The sequence below is a fragment of the Gadus morhua genome, chromosome 8, assembly GCF_902167405.1.
Source record: "Gadus morhua chromosome 8, gadMor3.0, whole genome shotgun sequence".
Taxonomy (NCBI): domain Eukaryota; kingdom Metazoa; phylum Chordata; class Actinopteri; order Gadiformes; family Gadidae; genus Gadus; species Gadus morhua.
This window is the reverse complement of record NC_044055.1, coordinates 14,320,218-14,347,315: the sequence shown is the minus strand read 5'-3', so window position 1 is coordinate 14,347,315 and position 27,098 is coordinate 14,320,218. Positions and strand designations below refer to the sequence as shown.

Below are 27,098 nucleotides of genomic sequence, written 5' to 3'. Positions count from 1 at the left end.
GATGACAAACACACGCTTGGCGTGAGCGATCCCGCTCTACACAGTCCCCCCCCGTTACACTCCCGCTGCGTCTCACCTTCTCCTGTGCTCTGCTGAGCCTTTTCTGGACGTTTTTCGCGAATATTCCTGTCTTGATTTCAGCCATGGCTGCTAGTCCTGAACAGGGATAAACGGTTTCAGCAGCACGGTTTAAGAGCAGAGAGCCGATGACAGCTCCGAGGGGGGAGGGGGAGGAGGGCTTCTTAAAGCCACAGGCCCCGCGCTGCCGTCACGCTTCACTGCTGCTGCCACCGTCCGCCATGCACCCATCTTATTTTCATTTCTAGATAGATCTGGGTGTCCGTTTTTTGTATACCATGATTTATAACCGTCGTTGTCTAGCGTTGATATAGTGTATTATGTTAAGTTGAATTCCTTAGAATTTTCATCTTAATTTATATGAAATTCTTCTTCATCTTAATTTTAGTGTTGTCAACCAGGTAAAACCAACACGTTAATTCGAACTAGCCACCGGATATGTTCAGTGATTCCAGAAAAAGTTGTAAAAGAAAGTCTGAAGCACATTTTTAATAATAGTTTAGACCAATACCAAGGGTATCTCATAATTGTTAATAAACTAGTCTCTGTTTTCATTATAGAACAAATGAACGACTTTAAATAAGCGTGGGCAATATTGGAGCAGGATACGCTATAAACAGTAGTATATTAAGAGTATTACAATTGTTTTGATGCATTGAATTAGTACATCATTAATAGACGGACCAAGACTCTTTGACAATTTTCTGGGTTCCGTTGTGGAGCATGGTGTTTCTTAATGTTAATGAAATACATGTTTTTATAAATAGGCATGAACTTGCTGCTGTGTGGTTAACAGACCCCTAGAGGGCGTCAGAACCCCGAGTTTTGGTCGTGCTGCAGCCCCCTATAGCGCGTGTGACGTGAGCACCACAAGCGCACGTAGCAGCTATGCATTTGCTCCTGTTAAGGCTGTCATCATTTCTGTAGGTACGTGGCGAGTGGGAACTGCTGATGCATCACAGAGCCCCAACGATGAATAATCGTTGTCGTCCTCTTCATATGGATCATGTGGGCATTTTTAAATCCCACATGGGTTAATTTTGGTGCTGTTGGTACGTCCTGTGTTCATCACCCTTCTGACGATGACGCGCACATGGACTTGAAACTTTCTGAACCCACATCCTTCATGTCATCAGGTCAACTAAACCAAAAGTGACTGGGACTAGGACGTATTCAGCAGACGTTTGTTCATTCTGACGGACAACTGATAGGCCTATAAAAGCCTACATATTGCAGTTCAACCTGGATTTAATTATGTTTCATGTTGTTGTTATAAAGTCATTAGCAACTTCTACGTAAGCTGTAACAAATTACAAATACGCTTCAGAGTGCATACAGAAATGTCCTTTAACAGCACCTCAACGTGATTTTAGTGCCAGGATGTATCATGTTAAATTAGGCCTAAACACCAGAAGTGTTTGTATTTTACAAATGGTTTGACTTAAGTCAGTTGCAGAGTCCAGCGGAAAATAAGTCTGTAGTGCATAAGTTTATGTTACATGAAACGTGTAACTTTGTTAAAGAAAAGAAAACACATAGTGAATACAAATACAGGTCATTATTTAGGGGTTAGCCAGTACAGAGATAGTTCTTTAAGGAGCAGGTAGGGGTTAGACAATACAGATACAGGTCATTAAGGAGCAGGTCAGCGTTGGACAGTACAGAGACAGTTATTTAAGGAGCAGGTGGGGGTTAGACAATACAGATACAGGTCCTTATGGAGCAGGTAGGGGTCCGATGGTTCAGAAACAGGTCGTTCAGGAGGTAGGGATTAGAAAGTACAGAGACAGGTCATTAAGGAGCAGGTCAGGGTTGGACAGTACAGATACAGTTCATTAAGGCACAGGTATGGGTTAGAGAGTAAAGATATAGTTCTTTAAGGAGCTGGTAGGGGTAAGACACTACAGATACATGTCATTGAGGAGCACGTAGCCTATGTTTTGAAGACAGGGCGATAGAAGAAGAAAAGAGAACCACTGAAGTGATGAAAAAGGAACATCGAGATTCATTGTCACTTTTCCGACATGGGAATGACAATGCATAGACAGATATCCGCCGGGCCCTGGGCCCAGGAGAACCTCCACAGGGGGAGGGGGTCCCGGCACGAAAAGCCTTCTGGAAGCCCTGTTCCACCCGACCGTTGGGCCAGAGCGTGGGCTGGTCCCCGGCCGAGCGTCATGGAGCTGTGTGCCCCAGGTGGAGCCGTCTTTGGTGGGTTGAACACTATGCGGATCGGATGGCTCCGGGGCAGCCCATCATAATAGACAGTGTGTTCATGTTACACACACTGGGGGCCAACACAGACCCACAGACACACAAAAGACGAGAGAGGTGAGGGAGAGGGCACGGGAGGAAGGAAAGGAAAGAGAGACCGCGGAGGGGAAGAGGAGGGAGAGTCAATGAGAGGGAAAGGAGAGAGAGACCGCGGAGGAAGAGGGTTACATGAGGAAGAAGAGCGAGAGGTCAGAGGAAGAAGTGAGGTGATAGGGGGGGAGGAAGGGGAGGGAGAGGGAAGAGAGAGAAAAAGGGAGGGAATAAAAGGAAGAGCGAACTAAAGAATGAAACACCCCAGTGCTTTTTCACTATCCCTTTTTTCTCTATGATGGTCTAGTGGCTACAGTGTTTGACTCCCACCACACCCTAAAAGGTTACGGGTTCGATCCCTAATGTCCACAGTCTCCCTGTAGTCATCCCCATACCTAATCCCTTCAGGGCATGTTTTTAACTAAAAGATACATTTGAATAAAAGTGTCTAGCAACTAAATGACAAAAACAGACAGTTCCTGCTAAAGGACCACTAAACTCAGTTTTTTTTTGTTTTTTGTGGGAAATAAAACCACCGTAATTCCGAGCAGGCGATGAGCTAGCGCTGAGTCATCAGCAGGACTTCAGAGGAAGGACGGCCACGACGCAACATGCCCTAACCGGCGTGTGAAAACGCGCGTGTGTGTGTGTGTGTGTGTGTGTGTGTGTGTGTGTGTGTGTGTGTGTGTGTGTGTGTGTGTGTGTGTGTGTGTTTGAGTGTGTGTGTGTGTGTGTGTGTGTGTGTGTGTGTGTGTGTGTGTGTGTGAGTGTGCATGTGTGTATTTGTGTGTGGTGGAGTGTGTGTGTGTGTGTGTGCATGTGGTGGAGTGTGTGTGTATATGTTTATGTAGGTGTGTGTGTGTGTGTGTGTGTGTGTGTGTGTGTGTGTGTGTGTGTGTGTGTGTGTGTGTGTGTGTGTGTGTGTGTGTGCTTATATGTTTATGTATGTGAGTGTATTTGTGTGTGTATATGTGTGTGTAGTGGATTGTGTGTGGAGTGGAGTGTGTGTGGTATGAATGAATCAGGATCATACGCTACAGCTCTCGTCCTCCTCTTTTGTCGTGACGTGGACAAACAACGTGGAAGCCGTGTGTGCGTGTGTCTGTGTGTGCGCAGCCCATGTGTGCACTTGTGTGTATGACTCAAAGACAGGGGAAACACCAGTGAGAGAGGATGCTTTAAAAAGAGACGGGTGTTGTAATTACGTCCACGATTCTCCCGGCACTAGAGAGAGGCAGAGAATACAGGAGGGAAAGAGAGAGAGAGGTATAATTACCAAAGAAAAGCAGGAGAGAGATAGTGAGAGAGAGAGAGAGAGTTCTGTGACCCTGCCCACTAGTACAAAGCCATTCAACTCAGCCGGAGAGAGCGCACACCAGCAGAACTCCAGACGGATCTATCTGAGTGTGTGTGTGTTTCTGTATGCGTGTGTTTGTGTGCATGCACGCTTATGTGTTCTGTGTCTAAACCGGAGAACGAGAGAGGAGCCCGACCAGGACACCTTCTGCTCTTCAGCTTCCTGTCATCTCCAGCCTCTCTGTTGCTACCTTCTGATCCTCCAGGGCTGGTTCCCATACTGGAGTACAGCCTCAAAGGGACAGCTTCTTCTTCTTCTACAACACTTCGGTGTCTCCAGAAGGACCCGAGCCCAATCCCAGAGCCTCGGCTGAAGACTTGAGAAGGGATTTCCGTATTTTGTTCCTCCAGAAACCTCAAACGGACAAGAACTTCTTTCTTCTCTTGACTTTTAGCACATTTTATCGGCATTTCCTTCATTTTTTTTGGCATTTTGCATTTTGCTTTCTTTGCCATCATGACACTCCTCACACACCTGGCGCACGTGTCCAAGCGGGCCTTGTGCGCTGTTTGTCCAGGTCCCCCCGCCCCCACCTCTCCCCAACTGCTGGGGGGGGTCCTGGTGCTGCTGGTCGCCCTGCAGTCGGTCACCTCCTCCCCCACCCCCGCCGCCGCCATCGCCGCCGCCGCCGCGTCCCTGGACGTCGAGCCCCCCTGCGGCTCCTGCGCCCTGGCTCAGCTGAAGAACTCCACCTCCTCCTCCTCCTCCTCCTCTTCCTCGCCCTCCTCCTCCTCGTCTTCCTCGGGCCAGACGGACATGGTGGAGGCGGTGAAGCGGCACATCCTCAACATGCTGCACCTGAGCGCGCGGCCCAACGTGACGCAGCCCGTGCCGCGCGCCGCGCTGCTCAACGCCATCCGGAAGCTGCAGGTGGGCCGCGTGGCCGAGGACGGCAGCGTGCAGATCCAGGAGGAGGGGCCACGGCCCGGGGAGACGGAGGGGGGCCCGCTGGAGCCCCCCGCCGAGATCATCACCTTCGCCGAGCCAGGTCAGTGTCTCCGCCGTGTGCAAGCCGCATGGTTTGACTATGAAATGGAGTCCGACGTTGCTCTGTGTTCGGAGAAGGCGTTACTTTAGAGTGCCTTGAGGGTTTGGACTAGGAGGGTTAGGGTTTGGACTAGGAGGGTTAGGGTTTGGACTAGGAGGGTTAGGGTTTGGACTAGGAGGGTTAGGGTTTGGTTTAGATGGACTAGGGTTTGATTGAGACGGGTTAGGGTTTGGACTAGAAAGGTTAGGCTTTGGTTTATATTTATGTTTATAGTATTGACTGATGAATGCTATCCATACTATCGGATCCCTGACTAAACACAAGACTGACAGAACAGACTGTACCTTTGAAATGTTCCCTACTCACACGCTGGTTACCAACCACTACCATTTCCACGTTAAATCAAACAAAACTGTTCTTCTCTTGGCTCAATCAAGCACATGTCCGGTCTCTCTCGTGTGTGTGTGTGTGTGTGTGTGTGTGTGTGTGTGTGTGTGTGTGTGTGTGTGTGTGTGTGTGTGTGTGTGTGTGTGTGTGTGTGTGTGTGTGCGTGTGTGTGTGTGCGTGTGTGTGTGTGTGTGTGTGTGTGTAATAATAATAACTCGTTATATTTATATAGTGCTTTTCAATGACCCAAAGACCCTTGCAGCGAAGGGGGGGACCTAACTCACCACCACCAGTGTATCAGTGATGTTGTGCTTTGCTTAAACATCTGAGTCCACGTGTATGATGTAACTATTACAAAATCATGTTCAAGCCTGTGTAATGATCCACTTGTACTGGGGTTGCTGAACTGGACAGGAAACCATGCAGTGCATGATCCTGGATGTCAGAGTGTTGCATCGGGACTGGTCCAGATGGAAAGAGTACCGTGCTGGTCTGAGGTGCTGTGCTGGTTTAAGGTGCTGAGACAATGAGAGACAAAGAGAGGGAGACAGAGAGACAGAGGGACAGAGAGAGAAAGATGGAGAGAGAGTGCGATAGGGAGAAGAGAACGATGAAGGGGAGTAGAGAGAGAAAGATAAAGAGAGGGAAAGGGAGAGGGAGAGCGAGAGCGAGAGCGAGAGCGAGAAGAGAGAGAGAGAGAGAGAGAGAAAGAGAAAGATGGACAGAGCGAGAGAGAGAGAGAGACAGAGAGACAGAGAGAAAACATACTCACAGAGACAATCAAGGCGATGGGCTGTCCGCTCCTGTGGCCACTCGGCATCCCATAACCCCCTGCTGCTGCTCAGACATCCTTTGTGTTCGGAACAAACCCAGCGTCGCTTCAATGGAATTGAATCCGTGTTCGGATCCGCCATCGGACGCTCTGTCTGGGGGTCAGAAATGTGTGTTCCAGATCAGCATAGTGACGGTTCACAAACACACACGCGAATTCCTCGCTGCAATGAAACTATAGTTTCCGTTAGCTTTTTTATTTATTTTTATTATTTTTTTGTCTCCTTAATGGTGATATTGAAGGAATACAATTTTGATTGGGGAAAGTGTAATATACTAATTAATCAATCGTAAAAAACATTCCTGGCCCAACTTGGGAAGGAAATGTTGAAGTTGAAAGTAGAGCAAAAGTTTTGTATTTGACATGCCGGAATGTTTCATCTGTGTTTTGTTCTTCTCCTTCTTGGGGTGGAACCAAGGTTCTGCGCTGGGGTGCAAGACGTTCTAGTTGAACCCTGGGTGTACCGCAGAACCCCACAAAACCAGAATGACAAACACATTCTCCTGCCGTCTGTTTACTTACATAAATGCACACAATGGCTTCTGCACTATAAATAGTTCCCTCCTTTTAGAACCAAATGTTCAATTAAAAAAGTCCACTCAAAGGACCCGCCGAAATTAGGGAGACGGTAATGAGGTGTTTGGTTGGGGGGGGGGGGGGGGGGGGGGCAGTGGGGTAGGGGAGGGTAACATACCCGGTAGGCTCCAGGCCGTACATAATCACCTCATTCAGCCAAATGTGGCCCACAGTAATTACTCTAAGGCCGCAGAGATGGGCGAGAGAGATGGGCGAGGGTACATAGAGAGAGAGAGAGAGAGAGAGAGAGAGAGAGAGAGAGAGAGAGAGAGAGAGAGAGCGAGAGCGAGAGCGAGAGAGAGAGAGAGAGAGAGAGAGGAATTGGGTATGGATGGAGTGAGAGAAGAGAGCTCAGAGAAAGAGAGCAGAGAGGGAGAGGTAGGAGAGAAAGAAGAGAAAGGGAGAGATGGGAATGAGAGAGAGAGAGAGAGAGAGAGAGAGAGAGAGAGAGAGAGAGAGAGAGAGAGAGAGAGAGAGAGAGAGAGAGAGAGAGAGAGAGAGACAGAGAGAGAGAGAGAGAGAGAGAGAGAGAGAGAGAGAGAGAAAGCATGAGAGAACAAAATGGAGAGAGGAAAAGAGAGAAAGGAGAAGAGAGACAAATCGATATAGAGAGGGTGGTTAAAGGACACTACATGAGAGAGGAGGGGGCCCTGCTACTTCCTGAATAGGGACCCAAGGCTTGTTAAGGACGGGACCACAACAATCACTCAACCCCTGACCAGAGCATCTTTTTTTAGCATTGCATCTGAAAGATCCTGCTGAATATATTTAGCACCATTCAACCGCTCGCTTTCATGTTGAAGGCATTTTTCGGCCCATTCATTCATACGATGGAACAAGAAAGAGCCATGGGGGGGGGGGGGGGGGGGGGGAGTAGGAGGCGGATGTGTTCTAATTATGAACTGATTAAGATGGGGGCAGGGGTGCTGCAAGCTGTGTTTTAGAGGTTAGACACTGTTTGACTAATTAAGCAGCTCTGTTCAGAAGTAACTAATCAAGGACCGGATCTGAGGTATGGTTTAGTGATGGTAGTTATCTGAACCTCCATTATTTCTGGGTTGTATTCTGAGGGTCCTCAAATCCATGGTGTAACACTTGGATCTGAAACAAGACGGTTACGATTTTGTTAAACTTTATGTGTTGTGCGACACATAAGATATTTAGTCCCAACTACAATAGGTCTATCCTGAAGTATCCTTCTACTCTCTGCAACGACAACATACCTACACAACATGCGTCCGTCCAAAAAATAAAGGATGAGCAAGATATTTAGGCCTCTACATCCGACCCTCAGCTGAAAGGTCCCTGATCTATATGTAGGCACCTGCTCTTGAATTGAAATAAACTCTTTTTTCTGTAAGTCACTTTGGGTGAAAGTGCTTGAATGGTCCTTGAATAGTAAACTCAAAACATAAAAAAGGCTGAATACTGCGGTGTTGTGGTAGTACAGCACAAAGGGCAGGACCATATACATACTTATCAAAGATTTATTCAACCGATAGCATGAGCCAATACCTGTTGTGTTCCAAGATAAACACAACCTGTTTCCAGGCCACCGCAGGTCAAAACCAGCTAAAGCCTACATCAAACAGAAACTTTGAATGGTTCTGGTTTGGATCCTGGCTGGTGTGGAGCGGTAGTGACCAGGTTACTGCCGTCAAACCCAGCTAAAACACAAGCCTTTCTCTACTTCAAACAGACACATTAGTTTGACACCCATCTGAAAGGTTCTGACTTTACCAGCTTTTGTCTAGTGAAGCCTTTTGGATTAAACAGCTAGAAATTAGGGTTTTTAACTCCTATCCTAAGTTCTTTTTGATTCTTATTCTCAGAGCAGTTTGCATCTATTTGTGTCTGTTTGTTGGTGATGCTTTATACTATCTCGGTTCCAATCCTCACAGCCATCGATCCATCGCTCCTGATCCACCCATTGATCCCTCAATCATTGGGCCACCATCCATCCTCCCCTTCCTCTATCCTTCAGCAATGTTTCAAATGGCCTCACAATGCTAACAGCGGTTGTCTTCTCCTTCACCCCCAGGTGATTCCCCATCCATGGTGACATTTGACATCACCAAGGAGGGCAGCGGCTCCTCTGTGGTGGAGCAGGCCAACGTTTGGGTCTTCCTCAAGCTAGCGCGGGGGAACCGGGCCAAGGGCAAGGTCACCCTCCAGCTGCTCCAGACCCCTCAGCGGGGGGCCGGCGGCGCTGAGATAGCGGTCTCCGAGAAGGTGGTGGACACCCGGCGCAGCGGCTGGCACACGCTTCCCGTTCCGCGTGCGGTCCAGGCGCTGCTGGACGGTGGCGACAGCGTGCTCCACCTGCGAGTGTCCTGCCCTCTGTGCGCCGACGTCGGGGCCACGCCGCTCCTCGCACCGGCCGACGGCGAGCACGCCAGGGAGCGCGAGCAGTCCCACCGGCCCTTCCTGATGGTGGTGCTGCGGGAGGCGGAGGAGCCCAGCCACCGGCGAGACAAGCGTGGCCTGGAGTGCGACGGCACCGCCGGCCTGTGCTGCAAGCGGCAGTTCTACGTCAACTTTAAGGACATCGGCTGGAGCGACTGGATTATCGCCCCCCCCGGTTACCACGCCAACTACTGCGAGGGCGACTGTCCGAGTCACGCGGCCTCCATCACGGGCTCATCGCTGTCCTTCCACTCCACGGTGATCAGCCACTACCGCATGCGGGGCTACGGCCCCTTCCAGAACATAAAGTCCTGCTGCGTGCCAACGCGGCTACGGCCCATGTCCATGCTCTACTACAACGAGGAGCAGATGATCATCAAGAAGGACATCCAGAACATGATTGTGGACGAGTGCGGCTGCTCCTAAGAGTTCCACTGTTTAGTCACTTCAGGCGGACGCTTTCGTCCAAAGCGACTCACATGCTTCATGACTTAACAGATTTCACGAGGGATGAGGTAGGAGGTAGGTCAGGATGGCTCGAGGATGCTTAAGGGGCCGTGGACATTGGGGATCGAACAGAGTGCGGGAGTTGTTTCGGCCCGGAGTTGAACACCCTAGCAACATCACTATCCTTCCCAGATTCCTTTAAAACTTTTAGATAAGCATGGACAGTAGACAATACCGTCATTCCCACGCATAAATAGAAGTGTTGCTCTTCTGCTTACGGACGGCCTGTGAAAGGACTCGAGCCTGAAGCGCCTGCCAGAACAGCTCGGTCCTCATTGATAAATAAAAATATCTATTTTTGTTTAGTTATGAATGAACGTGTGGTCATTCACATGCAATGACATTCCCATGCGATGCCATTTCAATGCGATGCCATTCCCATGCGATGCCGTTCCCATGCAACATAGTTCCCATGCAATGGGAATTTCTGCGCTGCATTTGGAATGCATGAAAGACTGGAGAATTCTATGCAACACAAGTGTGAATCTAATGTCAATCTTTTGTTGTGTTTGGCTAATTTTTATCGTTTTTTGTACATAATGCGTTTACGGTGCATTTCAAGGGGTCCTTTTTGATACATAGTGTTTTGGAAGGTTAAAAGTGTATATAATCTCTGTTGGTAAGAGATACTTGACAGAATTATGTGTGATCAGGTATTGGAGCCAAACACCCAGAGCAAACATTTATTATTCATATTGTTATTAATATTATTATCATTGTTATTATTGTTGTAAAAATGTTGACGTTTGCACTTTCAAAAATGCTATTTTTTAAGTCACAGATTCAGCCTGCACTTCGAAAATTGCATCATTCCAATTAATATGAAGGCTATTGAAAGAAATTGCCAAAGATAGATGGCTGTTCCATTTTTGACGGTTTCTCCAGTGCTAACATGGCTTAGATGGTCGCCCAATGAGGCTACAACCTTCATCCAAGTCAATTTAGGTGAACTCACTTTTCGATAACGACCTCAAAGGTCTAACCTTAATGCATTATAAAGTGCTTCAACCACAGCCCATGAACTAAACACGGTTTAAGGCTTCGTGTAACAAATTACTTTGTGTTATTTGTTGTTTTATAATTTATTTACTGTCTATTAATCATTTTCATATGGTTCTCCCATGATGTCAAGTAACACTAGACAGACTCTCACACAACCGAAACCTGTTTAACTTTTCACAGAAACTATTTAGTATTTCCATCAACACATAATGACAGACGTGTGAAATCTTTACTGGCATGAACGTTTAAAAAAATAAAGCAACAAAAAAAAAAAAGATGAATGTCTTTCATTTCTCTAACCTACCTCAACACAACTCAACACAAAAAAACAAGTTTTAAGCTTATGCTGAACCCACAATCTATTTCTACATGTGCAAACAACAAAGATGTTACGCGAAAAATCCTGGGTTAGCTAAGGTAACATCGGGTCTATGAATGAAGGGCGAAATATTAATTGGTCTTGGGTCACTTGGCAAAAGCAATTGTGCGCTTGGACAGGCAGACATATTCATAGCTGGCATCAACAGATTTATTGTTATACTATAGTTCCACTTTTTGGCAAGCTAACGAATATGTTGACCGACTGAAGTGTCATTTTCACAGTTTTTGCAATTACTCTCTAATGGAGTGAACTTTTCCTTTTCACAGAATGCATTAGTGAGAGGTATGGGGACGTCCAAGTTGTTTTTATTTTATTTCCACTAATACTTGACCCCCTGATGGTCAAAGACCAGACCAGTGATGATCAGTACACAAGGACACTTCATGATCAGTAACGGTGCTTTCATTGGAGGAGGATGATCGTTTGATGGAAGACAGAGACTCTTGTCTCCAGGTGATCTGGCACTACAAGGTCACACAGGCTTTCCACACTTGTACAAAAGGAGAAAAAGACAGAGAAAGAGAGAGAGGGACAGCAAAAAGAGAGACAGAGAAATGGGGGGGGGGGGGGGGCGGAGAGAAACCTAACCGCCAGCTCTTTGTTTGACGGGTGAAAACTGGAGCAGGACTGTACAGACTGAACGGCTCCTGTTGTTTTTTCCTCTTTCCTTGAATGTCCTCTTTCGCCCACCCTTCTGCCTCTCTTTTCATGTTTTCCCCTCTTCTCTCCCCTCTTCTCCGGGGGTACATGCCGACGGGGTTATGAACTCTCCTTCTGGGTTTACGGCGCTGTGCCCCAAAAAGTCCTGCTGACCGGGAGAAGGTTGTGACCACTGTCTCTCTCTAAACAGACGTTTGGTTGGACTACTGGACCCACGGGGACAGATGAAGGGCCTCAGGGTGATTTAGCAAATACAAAGACAGGGTTGGCATGTGGGAGAACACGGTGTAGAGTAACCTTATTAATAAATGATAACAGGGGGCGACCAGGTGGTTCACCGGGTCGAGGGCGAACCATTAAGGCCTAGTCCTCACCGCAGTCCTCCGGGGTACGATACCTGCCCGTGGTCCGTTGCTGCATGTCTTCCCCTCTCTCTCCCGTAACTTCCTGTCTTACTCTACAATAAAAACCAATCAGCACATCACTATCACTAAAGGGGAGCCCATCTGCCTCCAATTTGTTTCTAATGAAAGAGAGTACAGTTTTCTTTCAATATTTCTTAAAATCTCAGTTTAATAACGGTCATGAGATCGCAGAGAGAAATGCATTCCCCGTCTCAACATTTACACGAGAGAGGTAGACAGCTGTTGTCCAAACCGCCTCCAGAGGAGCTGTACACAACATTCATCTAGTTGGGCTACAGATCTGTTGTTGTCTAGACCGAATCTCTCATCACGTCATGTGCTTAGCTCCTACGTCACCTGTCGTCAACCAATAAAAAGCGTGGGGGCGTGTCATATACATAATAATCTGAAACATATCTGGGCTGTGCTTACCTGTCTCACAATTCCACAAGTCCTAAACCTTGCTTTCTATTGTTAAACCACGATTCGCCGCATTATCCAAAGCCATGTACACTGGTATGTACACTGGTATCACCTTAACTACGTCTCCGCCCATCTCTCTCTGCCCCTACGTGTTAACAGGCTGAGGCGGTTGTGACCATGTTGGGCCTTTCACGTACACAGGATATCATCTTTATCTTGTGCAAACAGGGCCATAGACCCCTACCCGCTTAATGCCCTGCATCTGTAACCAATGTCCAACATTGTTTATCAATGTATTCACTGTCTATCTCAACCTGTTTCTTGATGTCTCCTTAGGCACTGTCCAACCCCTACATGCTCCTAATGACCTGTCTCTATATTCACTGTCTAACCCCTACCGCCTCCTTAATGACCTGTCCCTGTATTCACTGTCTAACCAATACCTCGTCCTTAATGACCTGTCCCTGTATTCACTGTCTAACCCCTACCTGCTCTTTGATCACCTGTCTCTATATTCACTGTCTAACCCCTACCTGCTCCTTAATCATCTGTCTCTGTATTCACTGCCTAACCCCTACCTACTCCTTAATGACCTGTCTCTGTATTCACTATCTAACCCCTACCTGCTCCTTAATCACCTGTCTCTGTATTCACTGTCTAACCCCTACCTGCTCCTTAATCACCTGTCTCTATATTCACTGTCTAACCCCTACCTGCTCCTTAATCACCTGTTTGTATTCACTGTCTAACCCCTACCTGCTCCTTCATGACCTGTCCCTGTATACACTTTTTGACCCCTAACTGCTTCTTAATGACCTTTCTCTGTATTCACTGTCTAACCTCTACCTGATCCGTTACGACCCGTCTCTTCATTCACAGTTCACCCATATTACACATTTCTTGTCAGTGAACTAGGGTGAACTTTACCATTCAGAAACTTTCGAAACAGCCTGGGTTCATTGCAGGGCTTTTCTCAATCCCGTACAGTGTGTAAACAGGGAAAAGGGGGAGCGAAGAGTCTACTATCTAATGGAAATGATTAAGTCAATAAGGAAGGAATTTGGACAAATAGTCAAAGTACATGAACCTTGACGACAAGAAGAATGACCAATCTGTGGGAACTGCCTGCTGGTTTCAGCAGAGAATAACTCCCAGGAGAGATACGGGGGTATGATTTGCAAAATGGATCTACAACGTTAAAAAGATTGTAATTATGAATGATTAACTAGAGAGAATTATGTCATTTCTACGTATTCTTCTCATCTTGAGAATAATGATATAACGTATAATGAGATTCACAAACAGCAAACAAAACAACACACCACACACACACTAATATAAAAAAAAATATGAGATTCAGAAAAAGGAAAAAAAGTGTTGCATTTTATATTTCTATATTACCAATTCATATTATTACTATTAATATTAAAAGTGATATTACATTTCCTATAAAAATTGCAAAGGACCCAGGGCCATCCCAGTGAAACACTGGCAACCTGATTTACCTTACAAAGTATTGACAAGACTTACACTATTTTGATAACGGTCTTATAGTGTTATTGTACTGTATCATTCATCTCTCAGTTCTCTGTTAATTTCCAACTCATACTCTCCTTTTACAGACTGGTCAAATGATAAATGGACTGATAGCGCTTTTCTAACCAGTGGCCACTCAAAGATCTTTTCCATATTACCTTACATTCATCCTTCATACACATAGAACCAAGTCAGACTGAGTTGGTTTCTGTCAAACTGAAAGAATGTTAACTGTTTCTAATGCAAGTTAACAAACAGCTGGACTGAGGTTTCAAGCAGACCAGGACTGGGTTAATGCAGATAATTAAAGCATTTTAGCTTTGGTATAAGGGTTAGGGAATGTTTGAGAAATTGTATCTGGACACCTCATCAGTGTTTCTTATAAATAGAACGCAGAGCCGTTAAAGGCAAGGGGACTGTGGGCAGTGGCGTGATGATCTGTAGATTCAGAGTGTTGACGAATATGTGATCCAAGCATGTGACACATCTGAGCCGATCCCGACGACATGTAACAATTTCTTTGAATGTACACCAAAAGAGTTGACTCAGTTTCATCTGCTTTGAAGTAAATAAGTAAAGTGAACCTATTTAAAAAGACTTGAAACTGTTAGGCGGCCTTGATTGCCCATGTTGTAATGATAATAGTTGAGCCAATGCGCTGGTAAGGTTGGTTATGGCTGATAAAAGGGGATGGTTGATGGTGATCTATTGGTTGGTTGTATACGGGTTGTTAAAGTGCTATAGGATTGGGTAGTAGTTGGTGGTTAAGGCAGTTGTGGTGGTTTTTAAAAGGTGGATGAATTGGATGTAGGCGTAGCGACATTGGAAGTGGAGTTTTCGTGTGGAGGTTGTAGCGAATTACCCTCCCAGCCCAATAATTTACTTAAAAAACAAACAAACATTGCTTTCATCCTGCCATTCAAAATTATATTAATCAATTGATAGCAGTAGTAGTAGTTGAATAGTAACAATTCAGTGGTCAGATTAAAGAGTTCCTCAGAACCAATAAAATATTAAAGACATTCCAATATTCACACGATTAGTTTACTTTGGTTTTAACACTGTGTCCACTTGCTCATGTCCAGACGCCCACACAATGAGCCTCTCCACACCTCTCCATCAGATATTACTCATGCCTGGCAGCAGAAGGGAGAGAAGGAGTGGAGCAGAGAGAGAGAGAGAGGTGATTTAGAGACGACGAGAGAGAGGGGATGTAGAGATGGAGAGAGAGAGGTGATGTAGAGACAGAGAGTTGATGGAGAGATGGAGAGAGAGAGGTGATGAGAGAGAGGTGATGTAGAGATGGAGAGAGATAGGATGGGGGAAGAGGAAGGATGAGAGAGAGACAGAGACAGAGACAGAGAGAGAGAGAGAGAGAGAGAGAGAGAGAGAGAGAGAGAGAGAGAGAGAGAGAGAGAGAGAGAGAGAGAGAGAGAGAGAGAGAGAGAGTGGTCAAAACGAAGAAAGAGGGAGGTAGAGAACAGATAGAAAGAAAAAGGGAGGGAAGGAAAGAGAGAGCGTAGAGGGAGAGAGAAGGAGGGAGATTCCACAAATTCTCCTCCCCCTCCTCCTCAGTGGCTCCCCTCTTGCTTCCCCAGCCTGGAGCGGGGGAGGCGAATAAGGAGGAGGGAGGAGGAGGAGGGGGAGAGAAGAAGGTGGAGGGGGGAGGGGGTCTGAGTCAGTGCTGAAGTCACGGAGGTGGGAAGTTGTAAAACGTGACAGTAGGTGGACGCAGATGAACTTTCTAAATTTACACCAGCTTGACGAGAACTCGCCAACGCCACGGCACTGCTTAGCTACAGCCTCCTGGTGCGATGTCTTAATGCATTTCAGAGGAAATAAAAATAAAACGCCCTACAAGGACTTCTCTGTTTACTAGTCATCGCTACTTGGCTCGCCGCCTCGTTTCAGTTTCGTGGCATCCACACAACCAACGTTTCTTCAGGGCACCAACTGCTCCCAAATCTCGTAAAAAACCAACAACTACTGTCTGTTAAAAAATGGTAAGCAATGAGTTTTGTAAAAAAATATGTCAGAGCAAACTATGAAGGGAGTTATGGTCAAATCTGTTAAATAAATGCATAGCTGTTCAGGCATTTCTCAGAGCCTCCAAGGGCTGCAGAAGGCCATACATTCAGTTAGTCAATTAGTCGAATGCTTTGGACTCTCAGCGGCTGGGTACTTGATTAGATCGCTGATGGCTGCTGATTACCTGAGAGCATCCACTGACCGGAGAACAAAACAGGGAAGCAGTACTAATGGTGCGCTCCATCATTTCCTTTTAGATGCTAATAATCAGTTTACCGTGATTGGACCTTTCTCGTGGTTGAGAGTAGGAGGGCGTGGGGTGGCTTTAGATCGAACATGCCAGCCAATGGACTTTTAACAGAAACGTGGTGCTTTGGGACATAGGATCAAAGCAAGTTCTCACAACAAAAGGGAGTTATTGTCTGGGCGTCTCAGTTCACAGCCGACTCCCTGAAGCTGGTGTCCTATAACATAATGTTTGCTAATCTGTTTTCTTTCTTTTAATAGCTAGCAGCTTGGAAAGCCTTTGTGTTAAGGAATGTAAGCATTCCCCCATAACTTTAGTCTTTCAACGTTCATTCAAACACATTGGCCGAGAACACAGACATTTTTGTTATTATATGTTAGGGCAATTATCTCATTATCTGTGCATTAAGTGTTTATCATTAAGTGGCAAGAGAGTGTTTTTTATTGTTTATTAAAGCAATGAGTACTGCATTTAAATGTATTTGATTTACTTGGGTAATATATAATTGTACATTTACATAAGACCCCAATAAGATCTGAATCAATCAAACCGTCTCCCTTTTGCAGGTTTCTTAATTAATAGCACAGAGCCTCACTAATTAATTTGAGGGCTATGAACAAGAATAACTGTCAATTAATACCTTACCTATCTCCGAAGAGGACAGGAGGACCCATTGAATTATCCTTAGAACTATTAATTCCTCGAAGGAATTATCCTTCTTTCTGCTGCTCTCTAGTGGAACTCAACCAAATAACATTGACAATGTAGAATGAATGATGGAATGAGTGACGGGAAGTACCAAAGAATGGCTAATAACCAACATGGTTTCATCCATAAGCTCCAAAAATGTGGCTGGACAGATTATAATCAAGATTGGAAGGATTCATGCTATATTTCACATTAAAAACCATTTGCTGCATCTTGTCAGCTGTTTTACATAAAAAATAGAAGCTAATCAGGCAAGAATAAGATCGTTTTGAAAAGCCATCCAATAATCAGGCCTCACTGTGGATCTAGGTTCTGGGCTCCGTGTCGGAATGCATGAATGAGGAGCGAGAGAACAAACGAACATACAGGCCACTGTCCAGGGACAGAAACTCGCAGGATTCTGATGAACAGATTCCCAAAGAATGACCCAATGGAGATCTTCAAAGAGGGTGGACGATGAGTCATCACGGGGTATGTAAAAAGATGCCCCAAGTGGATAACGTCCTGCCAAACTATCCAGAGAGGGACAATCAGCCAACTCTCGGGGCCCGGGCCCTCTCGAAGGGAACCGGGTCAGCAAAGCATAAAGCCTGATGGATCCAGTCAGCAATCAGAGCATGAATCTGGTGGTGGTGGAGGTGGTGGAGGTGGTGGTGGTGTTTGGGAAGTGCTGAGACCTACGGCTTTAAATAAACAGAGACTCCGACCTCGAGGTGGGCCCATTGGCCCCGGGGCCACTGGGCTTTGGGGTTGTGGGGTGGTGGGGGGGGCACAACACAGGGCAGGACCTTGTGCTAAGTCAAGCTCCAGTGTAGCGCACAGCTCTTCTCTGCTGTGCTAGCTGACCTAGCAGCCCGTGTCCTGGGCTCTAAATAGGCCAGCCAACTCTTCTTTTCTAATTAGGCAACAAAACCAGCAGGGACCGGCCAGCCCTAATGTTCTCTAGCTGGGTTTATTTACTCGGGGATGAAGCTTAGTTCAGCAGGGGGCTTTTGGGGGAATGCTGGGAAGGGCGAAGGCTTCCGAAGGTCTAACGAGAATATGTTTCTCTGCCCATTCACATGTTTTTTGAAGTTATCATTTTCCCTGAGGTCGTTTTGCAGATGTCATTAATAAAGAGCAGGTAGGGGGTTGGGGTATCGCCCAAGGATGTCTACAGGTAGACTGTGGGAATGGGGTATCGAACCCAGGGCATTTCGGCTAACACCCTAGCCAGTACAACATCCTGCCCCTGTATAACATGAGATAATATGATGCTACAACACACAGCCATTTTGATTCTAGTCATTATACTCATTATAAGCCAACTTGGCTGAATTCAAAATATCAAACACACTTTTAACATATGCAAAGGATTTGATATGGTCAAAATGACAGTACAAAACTGCTATCACAGTAATGGTACCACCATTAGCAGTCATGAGTCACAGACTCAAATGGCTTTTAGAGACCGCAACAACACATCTGGATGATGTTGATAGCATGAATGTTGTATATTTTGCCCGTCAGATTTCGTCTCACTTGACATTCTAACGTGAAAAAATTAGTATGGGTTATAAAATGTAGTCCTTAATGAGGATTTAGTTTGTAAGATGTAATTGCTACATTACAGTGTGAGTTTTCAAAAATCTAATTTTGCTTGTCATAAGTCACTACATTGAACTATTCACATTTTTCAACATTTTGTTTTGGCAGTATTAACCATTTAGACATAACTTTGATTGACTTGTTTCTCTGTAGACCAGATGCAGGTCAAGGTAGTCAAAGTTTCAGTTTAATATTTTAGTATGCAAAGCAAATGAACAAAGGTCATCTATTCATGTGGAATGTGAGTCTAATGAGCAGATACCTGAGTTATTGTTTCTCCAGTCCGTCCTTCTCTGTGTGATCTTGCTACTAATGGCCCGGTAGGCCTACTACCGGTACTTGCCCCTCGAAAGACCACAACACCTAGCAACCGTTTTGTTTGAAAAAGTTTGTTTGTTTGAAAAGCATTATAAGTTTGTTTGAAACGCTTTATAATTCTAATTTAGAGATGTAAATGCTGTATACGATTGCTCGATTGAGTTGAACATATTTCATAATAAACCTAACTGACGTGAACACAGTGAATATCAAACTATAATAGGGACGTCATACTAAATGTTACAACTAGGTGGCAGTGCAACGGCTGGTGGACGGACCTAAACCAAAAACGCCTTGAGGATAAAGTATTTCCGGTTCCGGTTTAGTACTCAATAATAACAGAAGCGGGAGTCTCGCAGGTAGTAAACTCACTTCGTTTGGAGATAGTTAGGAGCTGAAACAGGTGAAAAATATTTACTCACTGTTTTATATAACAGTGTAAGATGCAGAGAGGTAATACGAGATTTCCAAGCCCGGGTGGAATGAGGCCGCCGATGGGAGGTTTCAGGAGCCCCGGAGCGGACAACCAAGGCAGCGGCGACGGAGGAAGGTTTTGCCCACCCACATTGGGGTACCGCGGGGCTGGTTCCCCCTCTACCGGACAACGATTCGGAAACTTTGGGGGTTCTCCTAATTCCTCGAGAGATTTCGGTAACAATAACAGGAGTTTTGGGCCGAGTGAGGGGTATTATGGTAACACATCCTCACCCATGCGTACACCGCGCAGACAGGACGGGAACGGCCGCGGGGGTCAGTCCTATAGACACCAGTCTCCGTACCAAACGCACAGTCCTTCCCCGTATCGTCGTGGCTTTCAGGTAAACGCATAACCTTCATAGTGGAGGGTGTTGGTGGACATGTTAACATTTATATGGTTTGCGTACATTGTTTATGAATTCGTATTTTACATGCTGGGAACAGCCGTCGACCTTTTCTCATACTTAATACCGAATTAATCTTTCTTTAAAGGGTTCACCGCAGACATCTACCCCGTTTGTCAGGGAGAGGGGCGGTGGCGGAGTGGAGAAGTATTACAGCCCGTCCATGGTACAGGACCCCTGGGCTAGCCTAAAGCCAGTGGAGGTTACACAAACGGGGACCAAAAGCAGTACGCCGAACACTTTCCACACAGGCAAAACGACGAGATATTTCTAAGGACAATGTTGGATTGCGATGGGATAGTAGGGCGAAACTCACTTCGGGCGTTATCGTGATGAATTTGTAATAGGAACGTCAGTTTTTATTTTGCAGATTGAAAATATCACCAGCGTATATATTACCTATTTTCTCAGGTATTTTGATTTTGAAGTTTGTTCTACATGAACTCAAAAACAGCATTTTAATCATCCGACGGCTAAAAGGTCAAATCCCAGGGAATGTATTTACTACAAGATGTCATAAATACCTTGGCCCCTTTATGTAACTGTACATATACCGTTTTGAAATGTTAACCGTAATTGAATATCATTTTATGGAGTATTGTTAGTATTTTACAAACTATTTTAAAATCAATTCGAAAGCATGTTTACGTTTTTTAGAAATTAAAACATTTGTTATACATGTGATTTCCATTTAATTATTTCTCCTGGATTGAAATTAATCATTTTCATATTTTAATGAATGCACAAGCTAATTTAAACTGTACTTTGATACTGTCAGGATATTAACCCATTATAACATAATTCTGAAATCCTAAACATTTCGGCTTCATAAATATCTTAATTAATTTGAGCTTGCACTACAAATTCAGGCTTTAACTGCTGGTCGTCAAGTAATCCATAATCAAACCATGCAAAACTCTTACTACAGATTCAATTTTTTTTCTCTTCATGTAGCCAACATTTTCCAGAAGCCAGTGTCTCCGCATGATGGATTACCAATGGCATGCAATTATCGTATTTTCTTGTTGAAGCTTTGATACGGTTATGGCTAGGACAGAGTGATTGAGATGACTGCTCCTCATAGGGTGTTAAGGAGAAATACAGCCAACATGAGGGGCTATAGGCCATGTTGAACTATTCTTGTCAAAACAGATTGGCATGAGTTGAAGAAAACAAGAACTTTAATGTAGTGTAAATATGGCTTTAATTTGACAGTTGCGCACAATGATAAACATCCAGTTTACAATACACTTAAAATACTCAAGTAAGGTTTATAAATAGACTCTGACAAGCACAATTTCCATTAAGAGCCTACATCAATTTCTCAGCAGTTAGCCGGTTATCAGCCTCTATTAATATGTACCACAATTACTCTTGACACTTTGCCACAACCACACAGTCATGCAGCACTCGGTAAGCTGCCATTATACTTCAGCTGCAAATTATTAACTTCTAAAAGGAACATCACTATGTTGTCTATTTTCTTTAAAACATTCAGCCTGTATTAACAAATGCCAGGAAAGCAACTTACTCGCGGCCATACAAGCTCCTGTCCCCCCACAGGTACGATGGGAACGTTTGAGTCTTTGACCTGTTGGCTCTGGGTACCACTGGGAGCGGTGTGGTCCACCTCCAGCTGTGGTTCTCTAGGGACAAGAAGGAGGGGTAGAAACGGAGACAAAGGGCCGTTTGTCTGGCCCAGCCTCCTCAGCTGGAGCGCGACCAACAGCAGCAGCGGTCTCTGATCCTCTGAAGAAGACTCTTCTTTTTCTTCCCGCCTTTCTCTTTTCCATCCTCCATCTTCCGGCCACGGATCTCACGCAGGAGGTCAAAGAACGCCTGCAGGGAGGTCAACTGGTGACTAAAGGGCTGATTATGGTTCCACGTCGACACAATGCAAGGACGCGGCGATGGAGGCCAGTGGCCTGTACTACGAACCTCGATTAGTGGGTTAGCGAGGTGTTTTGCGCTCAGAAGCCTGGGATAGCTGGGACACGACATTCAATCTCTTTTAGCGTCGCTGTATCACCATGGTGACTTATGTTCTCAACCAAACCTGGTCGGGAGCAGGTTTTCAGCTAAGTATCGGGTTAGATCGGCGTGCGCAGCTTCCTAGCCCCTCCTTTGACAATGGTGTCACCATTACTGGGTTTTCCCGTGGACCTCGGAGCCCGTTTCGTACAGGGGTCTCTCCGACAGAGGCTCTTTCGGGACCAATCCCTAAGCATTGCCTGAGAATATTCTTTGAGAGATTCAGGTTCTCATCAGAGGGTATTCGCTATTTGAATGTCCTTGTTGGACCTTATGTAAACAATGTTTAAGTGGTAGAGTGGAGGTAGCGCGTCAGTCTTGAATCTCTGCGCGGGGGGTTCAACTCCCAAGTGACGCGCATTTATGTGAAGCTTAAAGTCCCAATTCTCATGCATATGGAATACTTATTTACTAAAGGTTATGGAATTATATTTTTGTGCTTATTTCGAACTTTAACCCTTTTTTTTCAAGGCCGTGCTGGCATCACATCTATGGTGGTAAAAGGCATGATAGACCGGCGAGTTTTGAACCTGGTCGCTGGCTTTCGGGTCTTGTACAAATCCACTACGCCGTTGCCGCTACATCTCAGCGGTTGAAAACATATGCAATACATTTCTTACATAGGGTATATTTAAAGTGATTCCCTAAATTATAGAAAAGGTTGGACGTTGCTTAGGCATTTTTAAATCATCATTCTATTGGGATTAATGGCTTACAATTCTGCATTTGGCATAGTTATTTTGTAGACAATATGCAGAATCTTTACACTTATACACATTTATATAGACTTCTTGATCTTTCCAGTTTGTAAAGGTGAGTAAAATGACGCGATAAACGGCCCTTTCACGTGAACGCGCATTGAACCTAAAGTGGAAAACCTGGCTCGACTAATCCAATCCTAAGTGAGCGTCGTAGAACCATTTAGCTCTGATCGCGAGTTGCGTTTGTCGATCCAGGCTTTCCCAAGAAAGCCTGGGTATGTTCATCGATGTTCGTAGTATACCCCACTGAACCTGTGTTGGTTTTGCAGTGCTTTTAGGGCCCACTCACGCTAGGCAAAGTCGCCCTGTACCGTACTCGAGTACAATTCCCCCTCGCCGCTGGCCTGTGCTCACATTAGGCAATCTCAACTGGGCCTGCGTACGGTTGCCTCTTGTACATACATCCTCACCAAGCGTCCGCTGCTTGGTATAACAACAATGGAGAACAACACAGAGAACCCAATTGGCACTTTACTGACTTTGTTGCTTATTTGGAGCCATTCTACTCAGATACAGCCCTCTCCCACTGAGCATTTGTACACTGCCAAATATGCCGTTTTATGCACTACTTTTTCGCGACACAGTCCGCGTGTTTACACTGCCCAAAGTAAATTGCCTGCTTGAGCTAGCACCCCAATTTGCCCTCCCGGACCCTGCACACATTGGCAGTTTATTGCGTTTCATTCTGTTGTAAATGCGATGGCTCCGCGGTTCCCGGGGTTGGGGGGGGCTTGGGTGGAGGTGTTGCTGCGCTGTCTCCACAGAGACAACATAGCGATATCATCAGCAGTTCTAACTGGAGACAGTAAAATCCGCAAGCTGCTGATCATGTGAGAGAAGGTGATGCAGTCATATTAAACAAAGACGTTGAAAGATGGTGCCATCTACGAGAGACGCAGAGGAACTCTCCTTGCGAGGCTTTTGTTGGGATAAAAAACAAGTAGTCAGCAAAATAAAGAATATTTGGCTTTTTTGCATCGCGTTTGTAGCCTACATATGAACTTATTCGTGCATGCGGGGGTCTTCATTCATAAAAAACTAAAAATTTGGGAGTATGAAGGTTTTCTAAAGAGCTCTAGACTCCGTGCGCAGCCCCGCCTTCTCCAATGAACCAAGAAAGCCTGCTCCATGAACGGTGGATTTTTGATAAAAAACTGAACTTCGCCATCGCACCAACTTCAACCCAATCGTGAACAGCATGCCGCAATGTTTATTGTTTAATGGGGTAGAAGCCAGGGTCGCATGGACTATACATCATCCAGCTCAGGTTGCGTATCCGTGCGTGTGCGCATGTCGGCTCATTAGCATCTATACCGTAGCCTGAGCACACCTCTCCAAAGTGTACACCACGGAATTGAACTGTACTTGAGTACGGACGGTGTGCTCACACGAGCCAAACGATCTAGGCTCTAAGGGGCAAACGTACTTGAGTATGGTACAGATGGCCTAGTGTGAGTGCACGCTTAGTGAGCGGACCAATCACAGCCCTTGCTGTTGCGTCGCCTCAACGCAAGGTTACAGTTTTTGGGAGGCGCAGGTCAGGCCCTTGCGGTGGACGTAAGGACGTACTGGGTCCATAAACCCCCTTGCGTTGCCTCGACGACATAATCTGCCTTAAGGATCGTAGGTTAACATATCGACTTGATATTTGTAAATTATGTGTAAGCAAATAAAGATCAGGGAAAGTTTAAGGTAATATATCATTCTAAAGTAAATCTAGATGGTCCAAAATAATGGTCTGAGCAGGTCTGATCATGCTTGAATTTTTTTATACCAGGCAGTAAAACATGCATATTGAAATCATAGATTCATACCCGCACACTGTAGCGCGCACAAACATAACCGGACATCCACCAGGCCCAGTGTCGGCGAGCGGCTCCTACCTTGTCAACGTTAGCCCGGGTCTTGGCTGACGTCTCCACGTAGCCGACCCCCCACTGCTCCCCTCGGGCCCTGGCCTCCTCGGTGCTGATCTGCCTCCGGTCCTCCAGGTCAGACTTGTTCCCCACCAGGATGAACGGCACCTGGCCATCCTCCTTCACCCGCACGATCTGCTCCCTGAGCAACACGTTCTGAAGTTATTATGTGGTCATTCAGCACGCGCTTCTTCCCAAAATGATGGACAGCGGTTTTCTTGAAATGATTGCCATTGAGGAGCATCTAAGGGATAAGGGCGTCATGCTCAAGGATTCTTACAGGTAGACTGCAGGTTGACATTTGGATTCAAACACAACTTTTCGATGGGGGTTTAGTCATAGTCCTTTGCACCACATTTCAGGAGGTGTCAACTATTTTTGGGGGGGGGGAATCATCTCCCTCTACATTTTCAATTTCAGTTGTTCAAATGTATGACACTACAGGGTGAAACCATTATGCCTTGCCGCGGCGGAAATTGAAAACAGGTGCTAAACAAATAAAAGCTGCGTCAAAAGAAGAAACATTAAAAAAATTATGTTAAATTCCTCACGACTGAAAGCATTGTGAATGCATGGGGTCTGCAATACATGTTCAGAATGTCGTGCTCCTTTCTGATTGGCTGCCCAGTACCTCAAGTCGGCAGCGGCGGCTAGGGACTCGGGCTCTGTAATGGAGAAGACACACAGGAAGCCCTCCCCGCTGCGGAAGTAGTTGTCCCGTATGGCGGCGTAGTCCTCCTGGCCCGCCGTGTCCAGGATGTCCACCTGCACCTCCTGCCCGTCCACCACCACCTTCTTCCTGTAGCTGTCCGCCTTGGTAGGCTCGTAGTCCTCCACAAACTGGTGGGCAGACGCACACACACACCTGATTGTAGGCTAGTCTGTCAATGCATAGATGCTAGTTTGTCTGTAGTATGTACACTAGTCTGCCTGTCGATGTGCTAATGTCTTTTTGTACAATAGTCTGTCTGTCCACTAATTGGTCTGTATATATGCTAATGTATGTCTGTACACACTAGTCTGTCTGTTTACATGGTAGTCTGTTTCCTCTGGGCAGGGTACAGCACAACATGTACAATCCACAAGAGTTTTATACATTATATACAACCAAGATCCGATGATACTACTTTATGATACCTTGAAACCTGTAATTACTCCATTTACAATAATGCTACTTATTGAATGTACTTTTTTCATCTACCACTTATTTTTGTCTAGCTAGCATAGCCATAGCATGACCCACTTACTGGAAACAATTCCCTGCATGACAATTTGGATGGGTGTTTGCAGTGTCTGCTAAATTACTCAATAGCAAATAATTTCCATTGGAAAGTGGGCCAATGCACACACACTCACCTCATCATACATGAACTGCAGCGTGAGGGCGGACTTGCCCACTCCTCCACTGCCCACCATGATCACCTTATGGAGGGCCAGTGGTGGGGACCCTTTACTCTTATCGGCAGCCATGATTTGGTCAACTGGTGGGCTGGAAACAAGGCAGGTAGTGGGAGTACCGGTCAGGTGAGCGGGTCAAAAAAACACTTCAACCCAAGGAAATACCTCTACGTGGATCCTCTTCGTTCACTTCCCCGGTCCTGGACGAACTAGAAACGCACACAAATATCCGTCAGTAAACTTTTGTTTGTTATTCTCTTATTTGTTTAACAGAACAAGCGAAGACAGTACAATGTTGTGTGCGGTTAGACAGACTCTGCCTTCCAGCTCGTCATTCACGAACAAAACGTCTTTTGTAAAGCCAGCTAAGGTGACATCACCAGCCCCGGGTCTGATGACAAACCACGGCCAAATCATCCACAAACAAACGCAGAGCAGCAACGCAGTCAAGAAACCTGCCCTGCCCAAGGCTGCGAAGGGGTAGTGTGGTTTAAATGGTATAAGCTTGTCGATTCAAATAAAGCCGGTTTTTTTACTATTTTGCATAGAAAGTGTTCCATCAGCAAAGTTGAAAACACAAAACCTCGAAAATAAGTAAAACATATAAATATGTAATAGATAAGATAGTGTTGGCAACCTATAGTTAATCGTTCTAGCACTAGCAGGGCGACAACTGTGTCACCAGTTTGTAAACAATCACTACATGAAAAAATGATGTCCTCTAATGATGTACCTGGTTTGACCGGTTCTGCGAGGTAGTCAGCTTTCCAGGACAACACTGTTACCTGCGATCGAATATCCAGCAATGGTGAAACTACTTAACCTACTTAAATCTATAAAACAAAAAACTAAGTCTGCGTTTAGGCTAGCAAAAGGGCTTGCATCCGTAACTTGTTAAACAACAGTCCGCCCTGACAATGATATCTGTTGTGAGCCTAAACAAACCAACTTCCCTACGGGCAGTCAGGTGTACGACGCGTTATCTTGCGCTGAGAACGAGGAGGTGGTTCCTCGACCGACAGCATCCTCGTCGATACCTGTTAACTACGGGGTTTCAGGCAGGACGATACATGCTGCTGTCCTACTCGTAGGTTAAACTGTCATCCGGACCGACCTCGGTCCGACGGTGCTCTGTATGGAAAGCCAACAGGGCCAGAATTTGCCTGGTTTCAGTTACCACGTCGTTGGGCGTTTATAAACGCTAATTTTAGCGCCATCGTTCGGAATGCTATGGTAAGGCATTCTTTTTTTTCTTTTTTTTTATATTAATCGAATATTTCGTGTCTATTGACCATATGGTGAAAGACTACATTTGAATTGCCAAATTACTCAATTCTACGGAAAATGGATAATTGTCTTTATTGTACTTTGTACTTACAAT

General features: G+C 45.6%; 4 protein-coding genes across 12 annotated transcripts in view; 2 read left to right on the top strand and 2 right to left on the bottom strand.

Moving 5' to 3' along the window:
• amph (amphiphysin) overlaps positions 1-6,577 on the bottom strand; it is a 28,549-nt gene extending 21,972 nt beyond the window's left edge. For 6 of the 8 annotated variants that reach the window (XM_030364198.1, XM_030364199.1, XM_030364200.1 and 3 more), the window contains exon 1: positions 77-235. In XM_030364198.1, the coding sequence (XP_030220058.1) occupies positions 77-145 (69 nt within the window). In that variant the 5' untranslated portion in view covers positions 146-235. Of the gene's footprint in view, positions 1-76; positions 237-5,886 lie in introns of those variants that run through there. The other 2 variants (XM_030364201.1, XM_030364205.1) reach the window with 2 other exon arrangements.
• inhbab (inhibin subunit beta Ab) lies at positions 3,307-10,710 on the top strand. Its single transcript, XM_030364234.1, has 2 exons — positions 3,307-4,727; positions 8,564-10,710. Exons 1-2 carry the CDS (start codon positions 4,196-4,198, stop codon positions 9,352-9,354), a joined length of 1,323 nt encoding a protein of 440 aa, XP_030220094.1. The 5' UTR covers positions 3,307-4,195; the 3' UTR covers positions 9,355-10,710.
• Positions 10,711-19,043: 8,333 nt separating this feature from the next.
• On the top strand, positions 19,044-20,295 carry mplkip (M-phase specific PLK1 interacting protein). The gene is made up of 2 exons (XM_030364263.1): positions 19,044-19,548; positions 19,700-20,295. The coding sequence occupies exons 1-2, from the start codon at positions 19,174-19,176 to the stop codon at positions 19,883-19,885; spliced, it is 561 nt and encodes a 186-aa protein (XP_030220123.1). The 5' UTR covers positions 19,044-19,173; the 3' UTR covers positions 19,886-20,295.
• A 501-nt stretch (positions 20,296-20,796) lies between these two features.
• LOC115549201 (ras-related protein Ral-A) lies at positions 20,797-26,889 on the bottom strand. Of its 2 annotated transcripts, XM_030364261.1 has the most exons (6): positions 26,451-26,888; positions 25,883-25,926; positions 25,676-25,808; positions 24,951-25,159; positions 24,287-24,461; positions 20,797-21,450 (listed from the first exon to the last, which is right to left on the bottom strand). In XM_030364261.1, the coding sequence occupies exons 3-6, from the start codon at positions 25,787-25,789 to the stop codon at positions 21,319-21,321; spliced, it is 630 nt and encodes a 209-aa protein (XP_030220121.1). In that variant the 5' UTR covers positions 25,790-25,808; positions 25,883-25,926; positions 26,451-26,888; the 3' UTR covers positions 20,797-21,318. The 2 variants fall into 2 exon arrangements, with proteins under 2 accessions (XP_030220121.1, XP_030220120.1); XM_030364260.1 differs by having other exon boundaries at positions 25,676-25,926; positions 26,451-26,889.
• Positions 26,890-27,098: the final 209 nt, after the last annotated feature.

Excerpts from the sequence above, each read along its gene's own strand:
- LOC115549201 (XM_030364260.1), bottom strand. The coding sequence starts at position 25,789 with ATGGCTGCCGATAAGAGTAAAGGGTCCCCACCACTGGCCCTCCATAAG. Across the intron at positions 25,160-25,675 it reads TGCAGTTCATGTATGATGAG|TTTGTGGAGGACTACGAGCC; the intron begins GTGAGTGTGTGT and ends TCTGCCCACCAG. Across the intron at positions 24,462-24,950 it reads GCCGCCGCTGCCGACTTGAG|GGAGCAGATCGTGCGGGTGA; the intron begins GTACTGGGCAGC and ends CGTGTTGCTCAG.
- mplkip (XM_030364263.1), top strand. The coding sequence starts at position 19,174 with ATGCAGAGAGGTAATACGAGATTTCCAAGCCCGGGTGGAATGAGGCCG. Across the intron at positions 19,549-19,699 it reads CGTATCGTCGTGGCTTTCAG|GGTTCACCGCAGACATCTAC; the intron begins GTAAACGCATAA and ends CTTTCTTTAAAG.
- inhbab (XM_030364234.1), top strand. The coding sequence starts at position 4,196 with ATGACACTCCTCACACACCTGGCGCACGTGTCCAAGCGGGCCTTGTGC. Across the intron at positions 4,728-8,563 it reads CATCACCTTCGCCGAGCCAG|GTGATTCCCCATCCATGGTG; the intron begins GTCAGTGTCTCC and ends CTTCACCCCCAG.